The sequence below is a fragment of the Psammomys obesus genome, unplaced genomic scaffold (genome assembly GCF_907164565.1).
Source record: "Psammomys obesus unplaced genomic scaffold, mPsaObe1.curated_primary_1811, whole genome shotgun sequence".
NCBI classification, from domain to species: domain Eukaryota; kingdom Metazoa; phylum Chordata; class Mammalia; order Rodentia; family Muridae; genus Psammomys; species Psammomys obesus.
In genome coordinates this window covers 5432494-5448594 of record NW_026590062.1, presented here as the reverse complement: position 1 = coordinate 5448594, position 16101 = coordinate 5432494, and the positions used below count along the sequence as shown (strand labels likewise).

At 48.6% G+C, this 16101-nt stretch overlaps 1 protein-coding gene across 3 annotated transcripts in view; it reads left to right on the top strand.

Annotated features, from left to right (window-relative positions):
* The window catches only part of Ccdc60 (coiled-coil domain containing 60), an 83472-nt gene extending 69100 nt beyond the window's left edge, over positions 1–14372 (top strand). Inside the window, exons 8-13 of one of the 3 annotated variants that reach the window (XM_055605717.1) lie at positions 570–632; positions 3725–3787; positions 4400–4522; positions 6263–6394; positions 9098–9287; positions 13979–14372. In XM_055605717.1, coding sequence (XP_055461692.1) covers positions 570–632; positions 3725–3787; positions 4400–4522; positions 6263–6394; positions 9098–9287; positions 13979–14080 — 673 coding nt within the window. In that variant the 3' untranslated portion in view covers positions 14081–14372. The remainder of the gene's footprint in view (positions 1–569; positions 633–3724; positions 3788–4399; positions 4523–6262; positions 6395–9097; positions 9288–13978) is intronic. The other 2 variants (XM_055605718.1, XM_055605719.1) reach the window with 2 other exon arrangements.
* The last annotated feature ends 1729 nt before the right edge of the window (positions 14373–16101 follow it).

The following is a 16101-nucleotide window of genomic DNA, read 5'->3' as shown; positions in this document are numbered from 1 at the left end:
GTGGAATTCCAGGTGAGGGTTAAACTCTAGAGGAGGGTGGAATTCCAGGTGAGGGGAACTCTTGATGGGGGTAGAATTTAAGGTGAGCAGAACTCCTGGTGTGCTTTTCAAATGCCTCTGTCTGTCTGTCTGTCTGTACAGATATGTAATCATTGCACATGTGAAATTCTAGGTATGTTTGTGATTCTAAAAATTTGTATATAATTTTGGTGCCTGTGTGTATGTGTGTGAGTGTGAGGTGCAGTTCTACAGTATCTATGTCTGTGTTTTCAGGGATCTACAGTTCCCTAAAGGGGGGTAGATCGCCCTGCCATTTGTCTACGTGTGACTCTAGGGACGTGAGTGGGTCTAAATGCAGTTTCTGAGAACAACTCGGCCCAGCTCAGCCGAATCTCTGGACACGTGGCTTAGCATCTGTGTTCTCAACAAACTCCCCAGGCGCTCCCCTCAGCGTGGCTCTATAGCTCACTCTGAGAGGAGGCATCCCATCCGGTCCTGCTTCTGACACCTGCTGCTACAGAGCACCGGAGCATCCAACGTTTTGTTAAAAGGCTCCTCTTGCTTTGCAGCCTCCTGTCTTTAAACAAGAGTGATTATGTCCTGAAGGAGTGGCAGATGACCCACAAGTCCAGGTAGGAATTTCTGAAGCCTGCAGCAGGTAGATACAGAGCGCCCCTGCCTGGGGACCATCACACATACACCCAGGGAGAAGGGCTGGGAGGGGCACCTTTCTTTTCTTTTGACCTCGCTGAAGACAAGCTCCTTTTGCTCCTGGGCCAATCATGAGTGCCCAGAAATGTTTCCCCAGCGTTTGTATTCCACGCCTTTCATTAAACAATTCCATCCATGAAGAGAAGGACACTGTTGGGAAAGCATGGCACATGAGCCCTCCTGTTCTGTCTTAAGATTTCACTTCATTTTGCCTGTTAAAGATGTGCAGGCACACATACATGGGCCTGGAGGACCTCTCCCTCAGTGAACGTCACCTCTTCCCTTCTGGAGTAGTCTGTCATATGACGTGGAGTCAGTCTTCTGATTCAGTTGCGGGCCCGGAGCTATCCTAGGTCTGGAAGCTTCAGTAAGCATATGGTATAAATGTATTGTAGGCTCAGACATCTGACTGGAACAGCCTTGAGCTTTGGGCCCTTAGATAGCACAAGGAAGCCCATGGACGTCTTCCAGAAGGACGCTGTGAATGTGCGTAATAAATTAGGATGCCAAAGGCATCTGTGATGATCCAGGTTACTAGGTGACCTCAGTCTCCAGTGTGGAGCACTGTCCTCTCCGATCTTCCTCAGCCCTGGATGACACGTCATGGGCTAAGACTTCACAGTTGGTCTAACAAGCACTGTGATTTTGGATTAGTGTTGAGTACAAATGATTCTTGAGACTATCTCCCACAACTGTTATGTGACGTCCAAATGCCCATCATTTCCTTCTCACTCAGAAACTACTTAAAATAGACATGGAGATTTTTTTTCTCTCTCTCTGTCTGCCCTCTTGGAGTCTCCCCATATTTGAGAACTGGTGGTGCAATAAGCAGCCCTTGAGTAGCCCCACAGCTAGCCATGTAGAACCATGGCTATGAGGAGTATCCTGGAAAAACAGAGGGAGAAATGGAAACGCATTTGCCACCCAAGGTTCTAACCTGGGCTGAGTTTAGTATCTAAGCTGAGACCTGCGGAACAAAGATAAGCCAGCCTGTCGTTGAGGAGGGGAGATGTGGGAACAGGGTTCAGCCAGAGGAAATTGGAAACACTGAGCAGAGACCTCCATGAGGACCAGGCAGGAGAGACTGAGGAGGCAAAGGGGCCTCTGTAGCTCACCTGTCTGCCCATTACCAGCTAATGACACCACATCCCTCACCTCTCCTCCTTTCTGAGGAGACAATAGAATACAGGGAAAAGTCTGCACCAGCACGTTCTCCTCATGATTCATTTGCACGGGTCTGGACAGCTGGTTAGAATCTGATAGCAGTCTTTCCTGTCTCTCTGTACTTTTTTGCCAGGATCCCGTGCCCTGTCCAGGTGGGATAATACTTTTCCCATCACCTACAAAGCCTAAAACCTCTAGGTCCAAGCTTCTAGAAAAAGCAGCAAACGCCAGGCCCTTCTATTTAGGAAGAACTCTGAGAGATGGCCAGGCCCACCTCCCCAAAAGTCATGACCCCAAAGTCATGAAGCCAGAAAGGAAGTAAGGTACCATCATAGGAGGGTGAGACAGCCCTAACCCTAGACCTCAGGCATGAAGTAGCCAAGGTTCACTGTTGTTTAGGGGAGACATGGGGAAACAAGTGCTAAAAAAACAAAATGTCACTCAGTGTGCCAGGCGCGATTGATGCACACCTTTGATCCCCATACTCAGGAGGGAGAGGTGGGTATATGAGTTCAAGGCTGGGGTGGCCTATGTAGGGAGATTCAAGCCAGCCAGAGCTACAGAGTAAAACCCCGCCTCAAAGGCAAAAATGGTGCAAGGGGATAAAGAGATGACTCGGTTGGTAAAAAGTACTTGCCGTGCAAGCATGAAGGCCTGAGTCTGAATCTCCAGGACCCACATTAAAAGCAGGGTGTGACAGCATGGTGCGCCCGAGTGCACACACACACACTCACACTCAATATCTAAGGGTCCTGGAGAGAAAGGCAGCAGGGGGAGGTGGATCTGATCTGGGGACTGATCATCTACTCATGAAAGCCGGCCGACAAGAGGTGCAGGAGAGAACAGCCATGCAAGGGACCCAATCCGTCCACACCCAGAAAGAGTCAAAGCACGTGATAAGTTGAATGACCACAGAGGAGGCGATTGACAACCAGGCAGGACTCTGAATCTAGCCTTACCTGCTTCCAAAACTGAGGTACATGGGTATTCAGCTCGAGAGTACATTAGTCAAGAGTTCTCTAGGAACAGAGCTGGTATAAAAAAAAATCTTTATATACTAAAGGGGTTTATCAGAGTGAGTTGAGGCTGTAGTCTCACTAGTCCAACAACAGCTGTCTCCCTAAGGAGAGGCCGAGGCCAGTACTCGTCTAGTCTGCGAGGCGGGATGCCTCTGCTGCCCTTCAGGCTAGGTTGGAAACTTGAGGAAGTGGGTTCTAGTTGCAGTAAAGGAATACCTCGGCAGCATGATAGACAACCTGGCCAGAAAGAATGAGAGAAAGCAGTCTTCCTTCTCCCATTTCCTTTTGCACACAATGTCACAAGAAGGTTTGGCCCAGATTTAAGGTGAAAAATCAAGAAAAATCCCTCACAGGTGTGCCCAGCAGATTCGGTTTTAGTTAATTCCAGGTGAAGTCAAGTTGAGGGCCTGCTTAGAAAAGTGTCTCCTTGAATGAAATGACAGTCTGGGGTGAAGAGCACCAAAGACAACAGAGGGAAGAGCACCTAGTCACCCTTTACCGGCATGCCCCTGTCCCTAGTGATGACTTGTGTGTAATCCCGACACTCTGCTGAGGCCAAAGGTCAAAGCTGAGGAGCATGAGGGTGCAGGACTCCCTACGAACCACAAGAGACAAACCAACAGTAGAGATGGTGGGAGAGGGACAGGGAGGCCACTCCAGGCAGAAAGCATGACAGGAGCAAGGTTCAAGACTGGAGACCAAGTGTGTTGATTCTCATCCCCAGATGAGAGTCTCCCCTGTGCCTGAGTTCTGGGGGACTAGCACTTGCCCGGACGGCCTCAGTGGCACCGCTTAGGAAAACAACTAGAACCTGTCCCTTGGTGTTTCAGTGAGAGATCCAGCACAACGAGTGGAGACAGCCACATCCCAAGCAACCAGAGGAAGACAAAGGGGTAAGCCAGGTGGGGAAGAGGCCAGCGTGAGCAGGAGGCAGAGTTCGCCATGGTAACAGCATCCTCTGTCTCCCTGGGGTAGGAGAATTCCTCAGTGCAGACCAGCTTCCCTAAAGCCACAAACAGGAAAGAGGGACAAGGGTTTCAGTGACCAGATACTGGGCGGCACTGCAGAAAATGACATGAGATCCCTCTGCAGCACCACAGGCTGCGTCCTATGTTTGTGGCCTTGCTATTCCCCAAGCGTGTGTGTGCCAGGCAGAGCATTGCCTCATTTCACAGAGTAACAGGCCAAGAGTTGGCCACGTGCAGTGCCCCACTCGAGGCCGCATAGCTGAGAGGGGGTGGGGATGGAGGTAGAGGTTCTCTGCCCCTGATGTTTGCTGGCCTCCAGTGGAACCTGCCTCACTGTGGACTCATGTACGAGGCCTGAGCCAGCACCCAGCCTTCCAGCCTCCTATGGAGATGCTGAGGGGGGGCTCCAGGTGAAAACAAAAAGCCCAGATGGACACCGGTAGCAGTTCCTACCTCAGGGTATCTTGCCAGTGGGAACTGTGAGGCTACCAAAGCATCCGCTGGGCCCCATCCCCTGATCGTTTCTCTTGTCAACAGCCGTGCTAACCGTGACATCATCCATTGCAAGAGCGGGGTGTGTAACAGCATGCGGGCCAAGTTTTTCAGCATAGCCCAGGAGGCCAGCTACTGCCTGCAAGACAAGATGGAGATTCTCATAAAGTGAGGACGCACATATGTCCAGGTCACAGCAGGGCCACGCACCTGGAACCTGCTGCATGCTCAGCATTTGTCCGGAGCTAGGCTAGGGTAACAGCAAAGGCAGACATCTCCGCTGCTCTCAGGGAAACCAACCCACTGCATCTACAGAGAGGCGCGAATTAGAATCATCCCGCATGGGAAGAGAACAGGCGTTATGTCAGATGGGGATGGAAGAAAGGGAAACAGTAAAGGAGAAAGAGAAGGGGGAAAGCAGGGGGGAGGAAGGTGACAAGGGGGAGGGAAGGGGAGCAGGAAGAGGGAGGGGAGGGGAGAAGCAGGAGAGGATGAAGAGAAGGGAGAAAGGAAAGCAGGGGGTGTGTGTGGGGGGGGTGACCAGGGATCCCGATTCAGGCTGGGGAGTCCAGGAAGTCCTCTCTGAGGAGGTCTTGGAGATGATCATCAAGGAAACAGAGGAACCCAGAAAGAAGAAGCTGGAAAGAGAAATGTCCTAGGTGGCAGCAAAAGCACATTCAAATCCTCAAAGCAGGAAGAGTACCCCAGGACTCTGGTAGGAGCAAAAAGTTCATACTTGGTCAGAATGCCGCCCATGGAGGTTACCATTCTAAGGCCACCAGGATCCTCCTCCCCACTACAGCCCATCTCCTTACTAAGGTGCTCATGTGCCCCAAGGAGCTCACCCATCTCATCAGGGCATCCAGGTGACCCTCCACTCCCTGCTCAGAGCTCACCATTTAGAGAGAAAGACAGGTACATAAGAATCTGCCACACAGGGCAGTAAGGCCCGTGATGTGGGGGAGGAGAGCACTGAGCACAAAGAGCCAGTGCCCTCCTGACCCGGGAAAGCCATCTGAACATCTTCCTGCCGGAAACGTTGTCAGGTTAAGTGCCAGTCTCTGGGGTACCGTGTTTGGCAGGGTTCCCTGCCACTGCACTGAGAGCTTGGCAGTTACTCCCAGCCCTATGGTGAGAACACACACACAGACACACAGACACCGCCAGCATACCCAGAGAAGGCTCCCTACCAAAGGCCCTGCACAACAGCAAAGCAGTAAGGTAGCATCCAAAACCAGAGAATCCAGCTAGGAAATTAAGAAAGGAAGGAACTCCAAGAAAAAGCCAAGTCCCAGAGGGTAGAAAAGGAATCACCAGGCGTCAGCTGTGTCTAGTTCTCTCGGGATGCCTGCAAGGCGATCAGCAAGGCAGAGGCCAGATCACAAGGCTTTGCTAGCCTACCTACCAGAGGAGGTCACACTTTGTCCCCAAGACTGCAATCATGAGGGAAAGACATAAAATTTGAAGCATGGTGACAACGCTGGAAAGTATAGGGAATGGGTTATCTGGAACCTTATGGAATATTCTAAGTAAGGTGCAAAGGATTGGTGCTGGGTGTGGGGCTTTGGTTGTGGCACACTCATAACACGAATTTTCTTTGGAGAGAGGGCATGTATGCAAAAAGGTGAGACTAGGGAAGAGAACCAACATGACTTAAGCACCTACTGTGCACCTTGCAGTATTCTCTGTGCTTTGTGTGCAGAATATAATGGTCATCTCTGAGAGGCAGCAAAGTCATTTCTGCATGTCTAAGAGAGCTACCAGCAGACAAGCCTGATCATAATCTACAATGTAACAAGAGCCCATAGGAGAGGAGATGGTTGATGGCATCTGAAGAAGGCCTCAGGGTGGCTAAAGGAGGGGTCCGTGTCTCTGACTCCTCTCCCACTTTCTCACACAACTCCTTAGACGCCAAGAAGAACGAGGTATCCAGAAGTTCAACTCCTTTGTTTTCGTCTCAAATTTACAAAAGGACTTAGCAACAATGCGGCACCAGGTCTCAGTGTCAAAGGGGGATGCGGATGAGATTGCCGACCACTGGTAAGACCCTGAGGGCCAAACAAAACGGCCCCCGGGGGTTGTATCATGGTCATCCCAAGGTTCTTCAGTAGCCTAGAGATGTCATCTCCCAGCTACTGTTGGCCACTGGTCAGGTCCCCCAGATCAAAGCACAATCAGGAAAGAACCTGTCAGCTTCCAAACCATGCATCATTAAACCTCTCCCAGTCTCCATGGTTACCTCATGTTTGGTCCAGACTTAGACTTAAGGAGAGCTCACTTACAAACCACACACACACACACACACACACACACACACCTCACAGAAGAGTAATACCAAACCTGTCAATCAAAGAAGGGTCTGCAGAGTCTGAGTTCTGTTTGGCATACCCCCACAGTAATGAAATCTCTCAAGGGTACAGTTGCAGGCAGACATACCCCAGGAATACTGCCTCAGCACATGGAAGAGGACAGGCAGAACATGGTGAGCGCTGGGGTCTGCTGCACGGCAGGGTGATGGCACCGACTACCTCAAAATAACCGGAAGGGGATGCCAAATCTTCTCCCTCTGGAGAAGTGGTCATGCCGAGTATCCGGATTGGGCCATTACACATTATATACAAGTTGTGCTGTCTGCCGCTGTGGTGCCCTGCTGCTCTAACCCCAGCAGTCCCAAGGCAGGGGTAAGTGGATCTCTGCTAGTTCAAGGGTCAGTTCCAGGTCAGCCAAGGCTGCATAGTATGACTCCATCTCCAAAAGACAAAAAAGCTCTCACATGCTATACGAGTACCCTAGAAACAGGTTTGGTGATTCTGTCAATTCAAATAAGATTTAGGACATTTTTGAAGGAAATCGTGACCAACTGTAAGGAATTACTATGAACCAATGAACCAAGGGACTCTGATGGATGGCGGAGGCTACCCTAAGAAAATCTAATGTTACCTGTTTTTTACCGCTCCTCCCCCACCCCCCAATCATGGAGGATACATACAAAACCTCTATTTCACATGGAAACAGATGAGTTCACTTGCTTGTCCAGGCCACGCTGCCCTGTGGTGAAGCAGTGTCTGACATATTATGTGGCATGATCCCCGTTCTGCCAGGATGAGGAAAACAAGATCTAAGAAAAAGGTGGGACTGGAGTCCCTCCCTCATTGTTATTGATGCGAACTAGGAACTCACCAGAGGGACGCTGAGCTGCAGGAGAGACGTGAGAACCGCCCACACTGCCTTGTGCCCCCAGACCTTCACTGTGTCATGAGCAGTATCTGTCCCCCAAAATACACAGGCCCCCAGGAGTGTCTTCTGCGAGGGGGAAGGGAGGGTATTAGATATTAGAGTGGGAAGTCAGTGTTGAGCTTCCCACAGTGGGATTCTGCAAGCATCTCTAACAATGGAGCTTTTAGTATCATTATGGGGAAACGAGTGCCTTTCACAGCATCGTTAAAAATCAAGTCAAATGAACCACAGCCTGCCCACACGGGCGCTCAGCCGGGCTCCTCGCCCATCCAGTTACTCATTCACTCGGATCGTAGCTGCGGGACACCCACTCTCTGTTAGACACGGCTCGGCACCGCAAGCTCACTCAGGCAAAGTCTGTATTCTCACGGCAGTGCATGCTATACAAAGACACATGAACAAATACATAAGTGCAAAGATGAAGTTATTCTTCAAAACCTCCTACAGTGATACATATGTGATGGAGGAGGGCACTTTTCATGATCATCATAAGTTACATAATACTTCTATCGTTGAACTATTATTATTAGTGCATTGAGAGAGGGGGAGAAAGAAAGACGAGAGCACATGCAGAGGTAAGAGAACAACTTTGTGGATTCTGGTTTCTTCTTCTACCTTTTTGTGGGCCCAGGGGATCAAACTCCTGTTGTTTGGCATGTGGGGCAAGCTCTGTACCTGCCAGCCTGGAGAGCACGTTCTAAAGACCTGACATCACTTGTCTTAAGTAGGCCCTGGCCACGTTTAAAGCATAATCTTAGAACTAAGGTGGGTTAGTAGGTTAGACAAAGATGGGTTAGAGCCCACCTGTCTCCACCATCCTAGTGGTAGCATGAAACACACAGCCTGTCAGATGAGTGTTTTTCATGGAGATGAAAATGCACATGCCGTCATCTCCATCACACCATCATCTCTGTCACCACCATCATCTCTCTCACCCCCATCATCTCCATCATGTCCATCATCACCATCATGTCCATCACCACCATCATGTCCATCACCACCGTCACCTCTATCCCCATCATCATCTCTGTCACCACCATTATCATCACTACCACACTGTCATCTCTATCACCACCATCTCCATCACCACCATCTCCATCATCATTACCACTGCCATTGTCATCTAGAAAACAGCCACAGATGTGTCAATATCCACCCTAGCACAATTAGCAGTCAGAAGAGAACCTTAAACACAATACCTCCCCCATTTTGTTTTCTGTATTTCCACACAATCTGCTCTACAGAAAGCTGTTCTATGAATGTGCCTTTTAAAGCATGCCCTTTCCTTATTCACCAGAGAAAGAGAAACTAACCCCAGCTTTGCCTACCCTTAAAAAGAAACACTTTCCTAAAAACACTAGGTATAGAGGACAGGCCCTCCAGGTAGAACCTCAAGCTGCCTTCCTGATGTGTACCCCGAGAAGAGCAGATTAGAAAATGAAGCGAACCAAAGGGCCCAGACCCCATCCTGGCTCCTTAACTGACTTTCTCCTCTTGGACTTGAAGGTACTTTGATTTGTTGTCCAAACTCCCTGAGGACCTGAAGAGCTTCCGGCCTGCCAGAAAGATCCTGTCAAAGCTGCAGAAGTTTGGAGAGAACCTGGACCTGAGGATCCGGCCACACGTTCTCCTGAAGGTGCTCCAGGACCTGCGGATATGGGAGCTGTGCTCCCCAGACATTGCGGTGGCCATTGAGGTAGGGACCATACTCTTCTCCCCTCCCCTCCCCTTCCCTCCTAGCACCTTTCAGTCAGTCCCTCTTTCAGTGCTTTCAGTCAGTCCCCTCTTGGCATCCAGGCACCGCCTAAGTGCAATAGACCCAGTCATCACAAAACACGCAGACCCCGCCCTCGGGAAGCCCTTCTTCTAATTGGAGAGGGAGTGCCTCGTGCTGTTGGGTCATTAGAATCTATGGAAATGGCACTCCCTGAAGACTGGGAGGCTTGGAAGAGATGTTAAGTACGTTAATCACCGAAATGGGCATCTCAAAGCTGCTAAGAGTGTGGTTGTTTCATGGGCCAGCAGTGTGGCCCTCACTGCCTGCTTGTGGGGAATGTGTGACCTCAGGCACCAGACCAAATTCGCCAACACAGAATTGACATGTTAATGAGGTCCCAGATGTGCTAGGTGCATGACGCTACTGAGGAGCTCTGGCTTGAAGTGAATTAGGGGGACATAGCTAACCAGGCCAACTAGAGAAGGTAAGGGTTGATCTTGGGTTGAACATTGAGAATGATGAAGGCACAAGAGCACAGCAATGTGATGCCAGCATATGTGAAGGCCCCTCGCGAGACATGGCCTGCCTTAGAGAAATGGACTGCGAGTCAACGAGCATGGCAAAAGGTGATCAAGGAGGTGACGTGTCAGCCCATGAAGATCCGTGAAGGTCCAAGGATGACTCTTCTCAAGGGCGAGGAGGGTACTCACCATCACCTCCATCCCTGCCCGAAGGCCTGGAACGTCAAAGACAACAGCAGTACTGAAGCCAAAGAAAGGTTCAAGATGCTTACGGAGCCAGAGGTGGTGGTCCAGGCCCGAGAATCCCAGCTGCTCTGGAGGCTGAGACAGAAGGGTGGCGATGCCAGCGCCAGCCTGGGCTACAGGGTGAGCCCAAGCTCCTTCCTGACAGCTTAGCAGATTCCGTCTCAAAATCAAGCATCCCAGGAAGGCTGGGGATGTCAGTCAGTGACATAGCCCTCGCAAGACACATGCGAGCCCCTAACCTTATACCCCGGCCCCTTTAAAAAGCTGCTTAGGGTGCATCCTTGCTCTCAGAGATGTTACATTTGAAGAGTTGTGCAGAGTATGAGCGTACTACACATGCTACATACTACACATGCGCAGTATGTGCAGGTGCCGGGTCCTCTCAGAGGCCAGGAAAGGCACTCAGATCCCCTGCGCCACTTTACCTGTGGTTACACTTTGCCATGTGGGTGCCGGGAGCCAAATCAACTACTGAGCAGTCCTCAGTCAACCTGTGGGTCACGACCCCTCTGGGGGTCAAATGACCCTTTCACAGGGGTTGCTTAAGACCATCAGAAAACACAGATGCTTCTATTATGATATGTAACTTTAGCAAAAAAAAAAAAAAAATTATGAAGTAGCAACAAAAAATAATTTTATGGCCAGGGGTCACCACAATGTGAGAAACTGTATTAAGGGGTCACAGCATCAGGAAGGTTGAAAAGTGCTTGAAAAGTGCTCTAGCCCTTATTTTATTCTTAAATTATGTGATCTGGAGGCGGTGCACATGAGTGAGGTGTCCATGACAGCCAAAAGAGGACATCAGAACCCCCTGGAGCCAGAGTTACAAGCAGCTGTGAGGCGCCTGACGTGGGTGCTGGGAGCCGAGCTCAGGTCCTCTGCAAGAGCAGCAGACACTCTCAGCTCCCTGATGGGCTTCTCCAGCCAGCGCAATCTAAATTTTATCAGGTCATATGAGTGTGTTTTAATAGGGATTCGAGCACCTCCCGAAAAAAAAGAAGCAAATCAAATGGTGGATCTATAAGAGTTGACAGGCTTAAGAATGTGTTGGCCCTTTCACAGGATGACCCGGGTGAGGTCAAGAGTGGGGGAGGAGGTGGTCCTGGGGTCCAGTTCAGATGTCCAGACTCTACTGCATTCATCATATGAGGAAGCGTCAGGAAAGCCTCTGACAGACTAGACAGCTAGTCTGAGGGCATCTCCTCCCTTGCTGTTTGTGGATTCAGCTCCCACCCACCAATTATTGAGGCGCAGGGAAGAGTACTGAAGAGGGAGAGCCATGTAAGCACACCCCCCCCCCGTTTCCTAACGGTGAGCTCACAGTCCTGAGGACTGGCATTTAGCATGCTCCTGGCAAGAAGAACATCGCAGAGCATCTAACAGCAAAAGCCTACATGGAACACTGGGTTTTGTGTGTCTTAAACCCTTTCCAGGAACGCAAAGTCAGATCTGTCATCAATTCTCAAAGGAACTGCTGAACCAAAACAAAAGTTTTAAGGACAAATGACTTTTAAAGCTATGCGTAGCATTTACAGATAAGTGGACATAACATTGTTAAATTAAGCTTAAAAGGCCAGACTACCGGAATTTTCCTACAATGTAGAACCTACATTTTACATACACATGCACACAAACACACATATGACATGAAAATTTAAGGGAACTAACGGGAGTGGGGACAAGAGAGGGTAATTGGGAATGCATCTTGACAATAATGCTTATTGTCAATGCTCTTCTTGAACTATTATGTAATCAACACTTTATATAATGAATATACACTAATAAAAATGCTAAGATATTAAGAAGTAAAAAAAGAAAAAATATTTCTAGCTGGAATCTCTTCCTCTCCTCAGATTTTCTTGGGTAAATGACAACAAGATGGAATTTAAATTAGCTTAAAATTGAAGCAAGGAACTGGAACGGGACCCTTTCCCCAAAGCGGCCCTGGGGTTTGGGACAGTGAGTTTTGAATCACTCTAACAAGGCTCAGACACAAGCCTGTGAGCCAGAACAGGAACCACTCCCATCAACACAGTGAGACATGTTTGTTTTTCCAATGGTGCAAAAATCCATACTTTCAGATTCAGTAAACTCCTGGAAAGCATCATCTGCATGCAACTGATTAAAGAGGTGTTTCCTTGCAAGAGAGTTTCTCAAATGACTGAAGAAGCAGGCCTCAGTTGGCAGGAGGTCAGGAGAATACAGTGAGAGAGTATGGCACACACTTCTATAGCCCCGAACTCCAGAGCTCAAAACTCCATAACCCCTAACTCTACAGCCCAAAGCTCTATAGCCCCAAATCTCCATAGCCCCAAATTCCACAGCTCAAAACTCACCCCACTTTATTCAACTTTTGAAGCATTGGTCTGTTGGCAAAAAGCAAATATATCAATCAGGGTTCTCTAGAACAACATAGAGAATGAATCTTTATATACATAAAGATTTATTAGAATGACTTACATGCTGTGGTCCTGCTAATCCAACAATGGCTGTCTCCCAATAGAAGGTACACAAAACCAGCTATTGTTCAGTCCACAAGGGTGGAGATCTCAGCTAGTCTCCAATTTACACCCAGATCCCAAAGAAGCAGGCTCTAATGCTAGTGAGGGAATGGAATGCCAACAAAAGTGAGAACAAGCAGGCAAAGAGAGAGGTTTCCTTCCTCCACGTCCTGTGGCATAGATCAGAGGTGTACCTTCCCACCTCAAAAGATCCAGGCTAAAAGTGGGTTTTCCCCACTTCCAATTATTAAGAAAAATTCCCTCACAGGGAGAAACCCTGGGTTTTAGTTAATTTCAAATGTAGCCAAGCTAACAACCAAGAATAGCCCCCACAGCAAATTTGAGTGGTTTTCTTTTTTTTTTTTTAAGATTTATTTTTATGTGTATTCGTGCTTTGCCTATGTGTATGTATGCGCATCACAAACATGCCTGATGTCTGCCAAAGCCAGAAGAGGGCAGCAGATCCCCTTGGGTGTCCCCAGGTTTAATGGATTCAGAAGTCTGTCGTGGATCAGACCAGCAGTCCAAGAAACAGCGGCCATAATATTTTTCTGGCTTGGCTTTGGGATGTACCTTAGAGCTACTTTTCAGTCAAGCACCTGAGCAGGCTTCATCAGTTGTCCTGTCCTGCTCACTTTTAGGCTAGTGCCACAACCCAATTGAGAAATGGGTGTTGCTGGACATAAAAAGAGAAACTGACACTTCAGACCACAGCTTTCTTGGTTCTTTGTAAAGGGATCAGTTTCGGTGATCTCGCTCAACCAGCCACTCCTTGGACCACTCCTGCACTGGACAGTCATTAGTTTCTGGGCCAAATGTATCATCTCTGCCACTTTAAGACCTATTCTGAATTCAAGTAAGGACATCACTCCAAAGGCTGGAGAGAAGCCAGTTAAGATCTCTGGCTGCTCTTGCCATAGGCCTGGTCCTGTTCCCTGCCCCCATGTGGGTCACTCCAGTTCCAGAGAATCTGATGCCCTTTTCTGTTCTCCACAGTCACATACATACACACATACATATAAAGTGGGAAATAACCTTTTTCAAAAAATGAAAATAACTCAAATTTGTTTTCTGCCCAATATCATTTCCATCGTATAAAATAAACATCAAGGGGAAAGTCGTTACCAAACATGTAAATCAGGAAATGTGCCTTAAAAATGGCGTATAACATAACTGTATTTATTTAATAATGCATTCCAATATCAAATGCTAAATTTCAACAATGCAGAAATCTCAGGTACTTTTGCACCAACCTCAATATAAAACATTGGAGTCACGGGGGAGGGGCATCCTGGATTTCAATTACAAAGTCCTCTGGGATATCGAAGAGAGGTTGGGGGTGAGGGGGTTGGTCTAGCTTTCAAACCAGACCCTTGGGAGTGACACTATGTTTACCCCACAGTTTGTGCGAGAACACATCATCCACATGCCACAAGAGGATTACATCAACTGGCTACAGGGCCGGGTCGGCATGCCCATTCGGCAGCAGCCTGCCCCACCATAGCAGGGGGCCAGTCGCAGAGGAGGAGGAGGCCACGCCAGCGCCGTGTTCCTAAGTCCAGCCGATGCCTTTGCCTCCTCCCTTCTCTCACAGACACGCGTCACAGAGCTGGGAGATCACCGGAGACACTTCCAGAAATACACTATATACTAGAGATGACGGTCCCCTGGGGCCCTCCCCTCCCCCACAAGGTTCCCTGTCCTGGCTCATGGTCCAGATCTGACTCTGCCTACTTTCCAAGACGCCTTCATTTTACCCCCCCTCCTAAAAACCCTGAATAATAAAATTGAGCTGGATTTCGACATTTGCCCAAGGGTTCGAGGTGTAGCATTTGAGTGCAGCAGTCAGATCCTAATAGAGCTTATTATTTAGGAGCTTATGAGCTGATTTATGTGACAGCCCAATGCTGGGTGATTTGCCTGTATAATGTAATTGTCTACATCAGCATATGCTGTAACATTCCTGAGCACATGCTAGTGATGTCACTATTCCATACCACTGGAGCAAGAGTGCTACTTAAATATCACATATATTGTCTTGGATAGATGGACAAGTGGATGAATAAATGAATTGATAGATGTGTAGGTGGACGGACGGATGAATGATAAATGGGTGGGTAGAGATATGAATAAAGAGATAGACAAACGGATGAATAAATAGGTGGATGAGTGGATATATGGATGGCTAGATTATAGATGCATAAATGGTTGGATGGATGAACGGATGGATGGAAACTGCAATGGCATGTATGTATGTATGTATGTATGTATGTATGAACATTGCCTGGGCACATGTGGAAGGCAGAGGTTGGCATCAGGATGTCTTCTGATAAAGTAAAAAGTGAGAGGAGGCCCTGAGGACAAAATCACAAAATCACAGAGCACCTACCATTGGCTGTGTCCCTCTATACAGTGTGGAGAACCTTGACATGGACTATCTGATTCTGCCTCCACAGAGTGTGGTTGGCTCTCTCGTTCTTGGTGTTCTGCAAAGGATGAAACGGACACAAACGAGTCCTTGTACTCTTTTTTAAATTTAAATTAGATGTTTCTGCTTGTATGAGTTAGTGTGTGTGTGTGTGTGTGTGTGTGTATGTGTGCATATGTTTGCATGTTTATACACACGGGCCAGAGGTGAATTCTCAGTGCTCCTCCATCACTCCCTGTCTTTGTTTTGTATTGCGATGATAAAATCACTCTGCCCAGCCAGGAATGGTAGTGAATACCTTTAGTTCCAAACCAGCCATAGCTACACAGTGAGGTCCTGTCTCAAAGAAGATGAAAAAGCTACTTGAAGTGGAAAGGATTTATTTGGCTTACAGGGAACAGTCCATCATTATGAAAAGCCAAGCTACCAACTCAAGGCAAGGACTGAGGCAGAGGCCGTGGAGGAATGCTGCTTGCTGGCTCGCTCTTTATGACTGGCTCAGCTAGCTTTCTGAGACAGCCCACGACCCCTTGCCTGGGGACTGTGGAACCACTCGTAGTGGGCTGGGCTCTCCCACATCAATCAGCAACCAAGAAACCCCCTCCTCCACAGACACAGGCCCACGGGTTAAAGTACTGGGGACAGTTCCTCAACCCAGTCTCACTCTTCCCAAGTGCATCCAAGTTTGTGTCAAGTTGACAAACACTGGAAAACATTCTCCAAGTTTATGCTTTAAGACAGGGTGTCTCACTGAACCTGGGGTTTGGTGAATCAGCTAGGTTGACTGGCTAGCAAGATCTCCTGTTCCTGCCTCCCAAGACTGGAATTCTAGGCATACGTTTCCCTATGGCCTTTTGACATGAGTGCTGAATGTCTCGCCTTCATCAACGCTGTGATGGCTGGGAACCCCTTTGGTCAACCTCACCCATGATGGTCTCTCCCGTGGTCAGCTGTGGGTTTCCCCACTGCTATCCCCTACACCCAGGTTCTCATAGTTCGTCATACAAGGATGTTATGAAAGTTGCCCTGTCTTGAGAAGCGTGCCCAAGAAATGGCTTTAATGAGCACATGTGTGCACTATGATAGGGTGTTCAAAA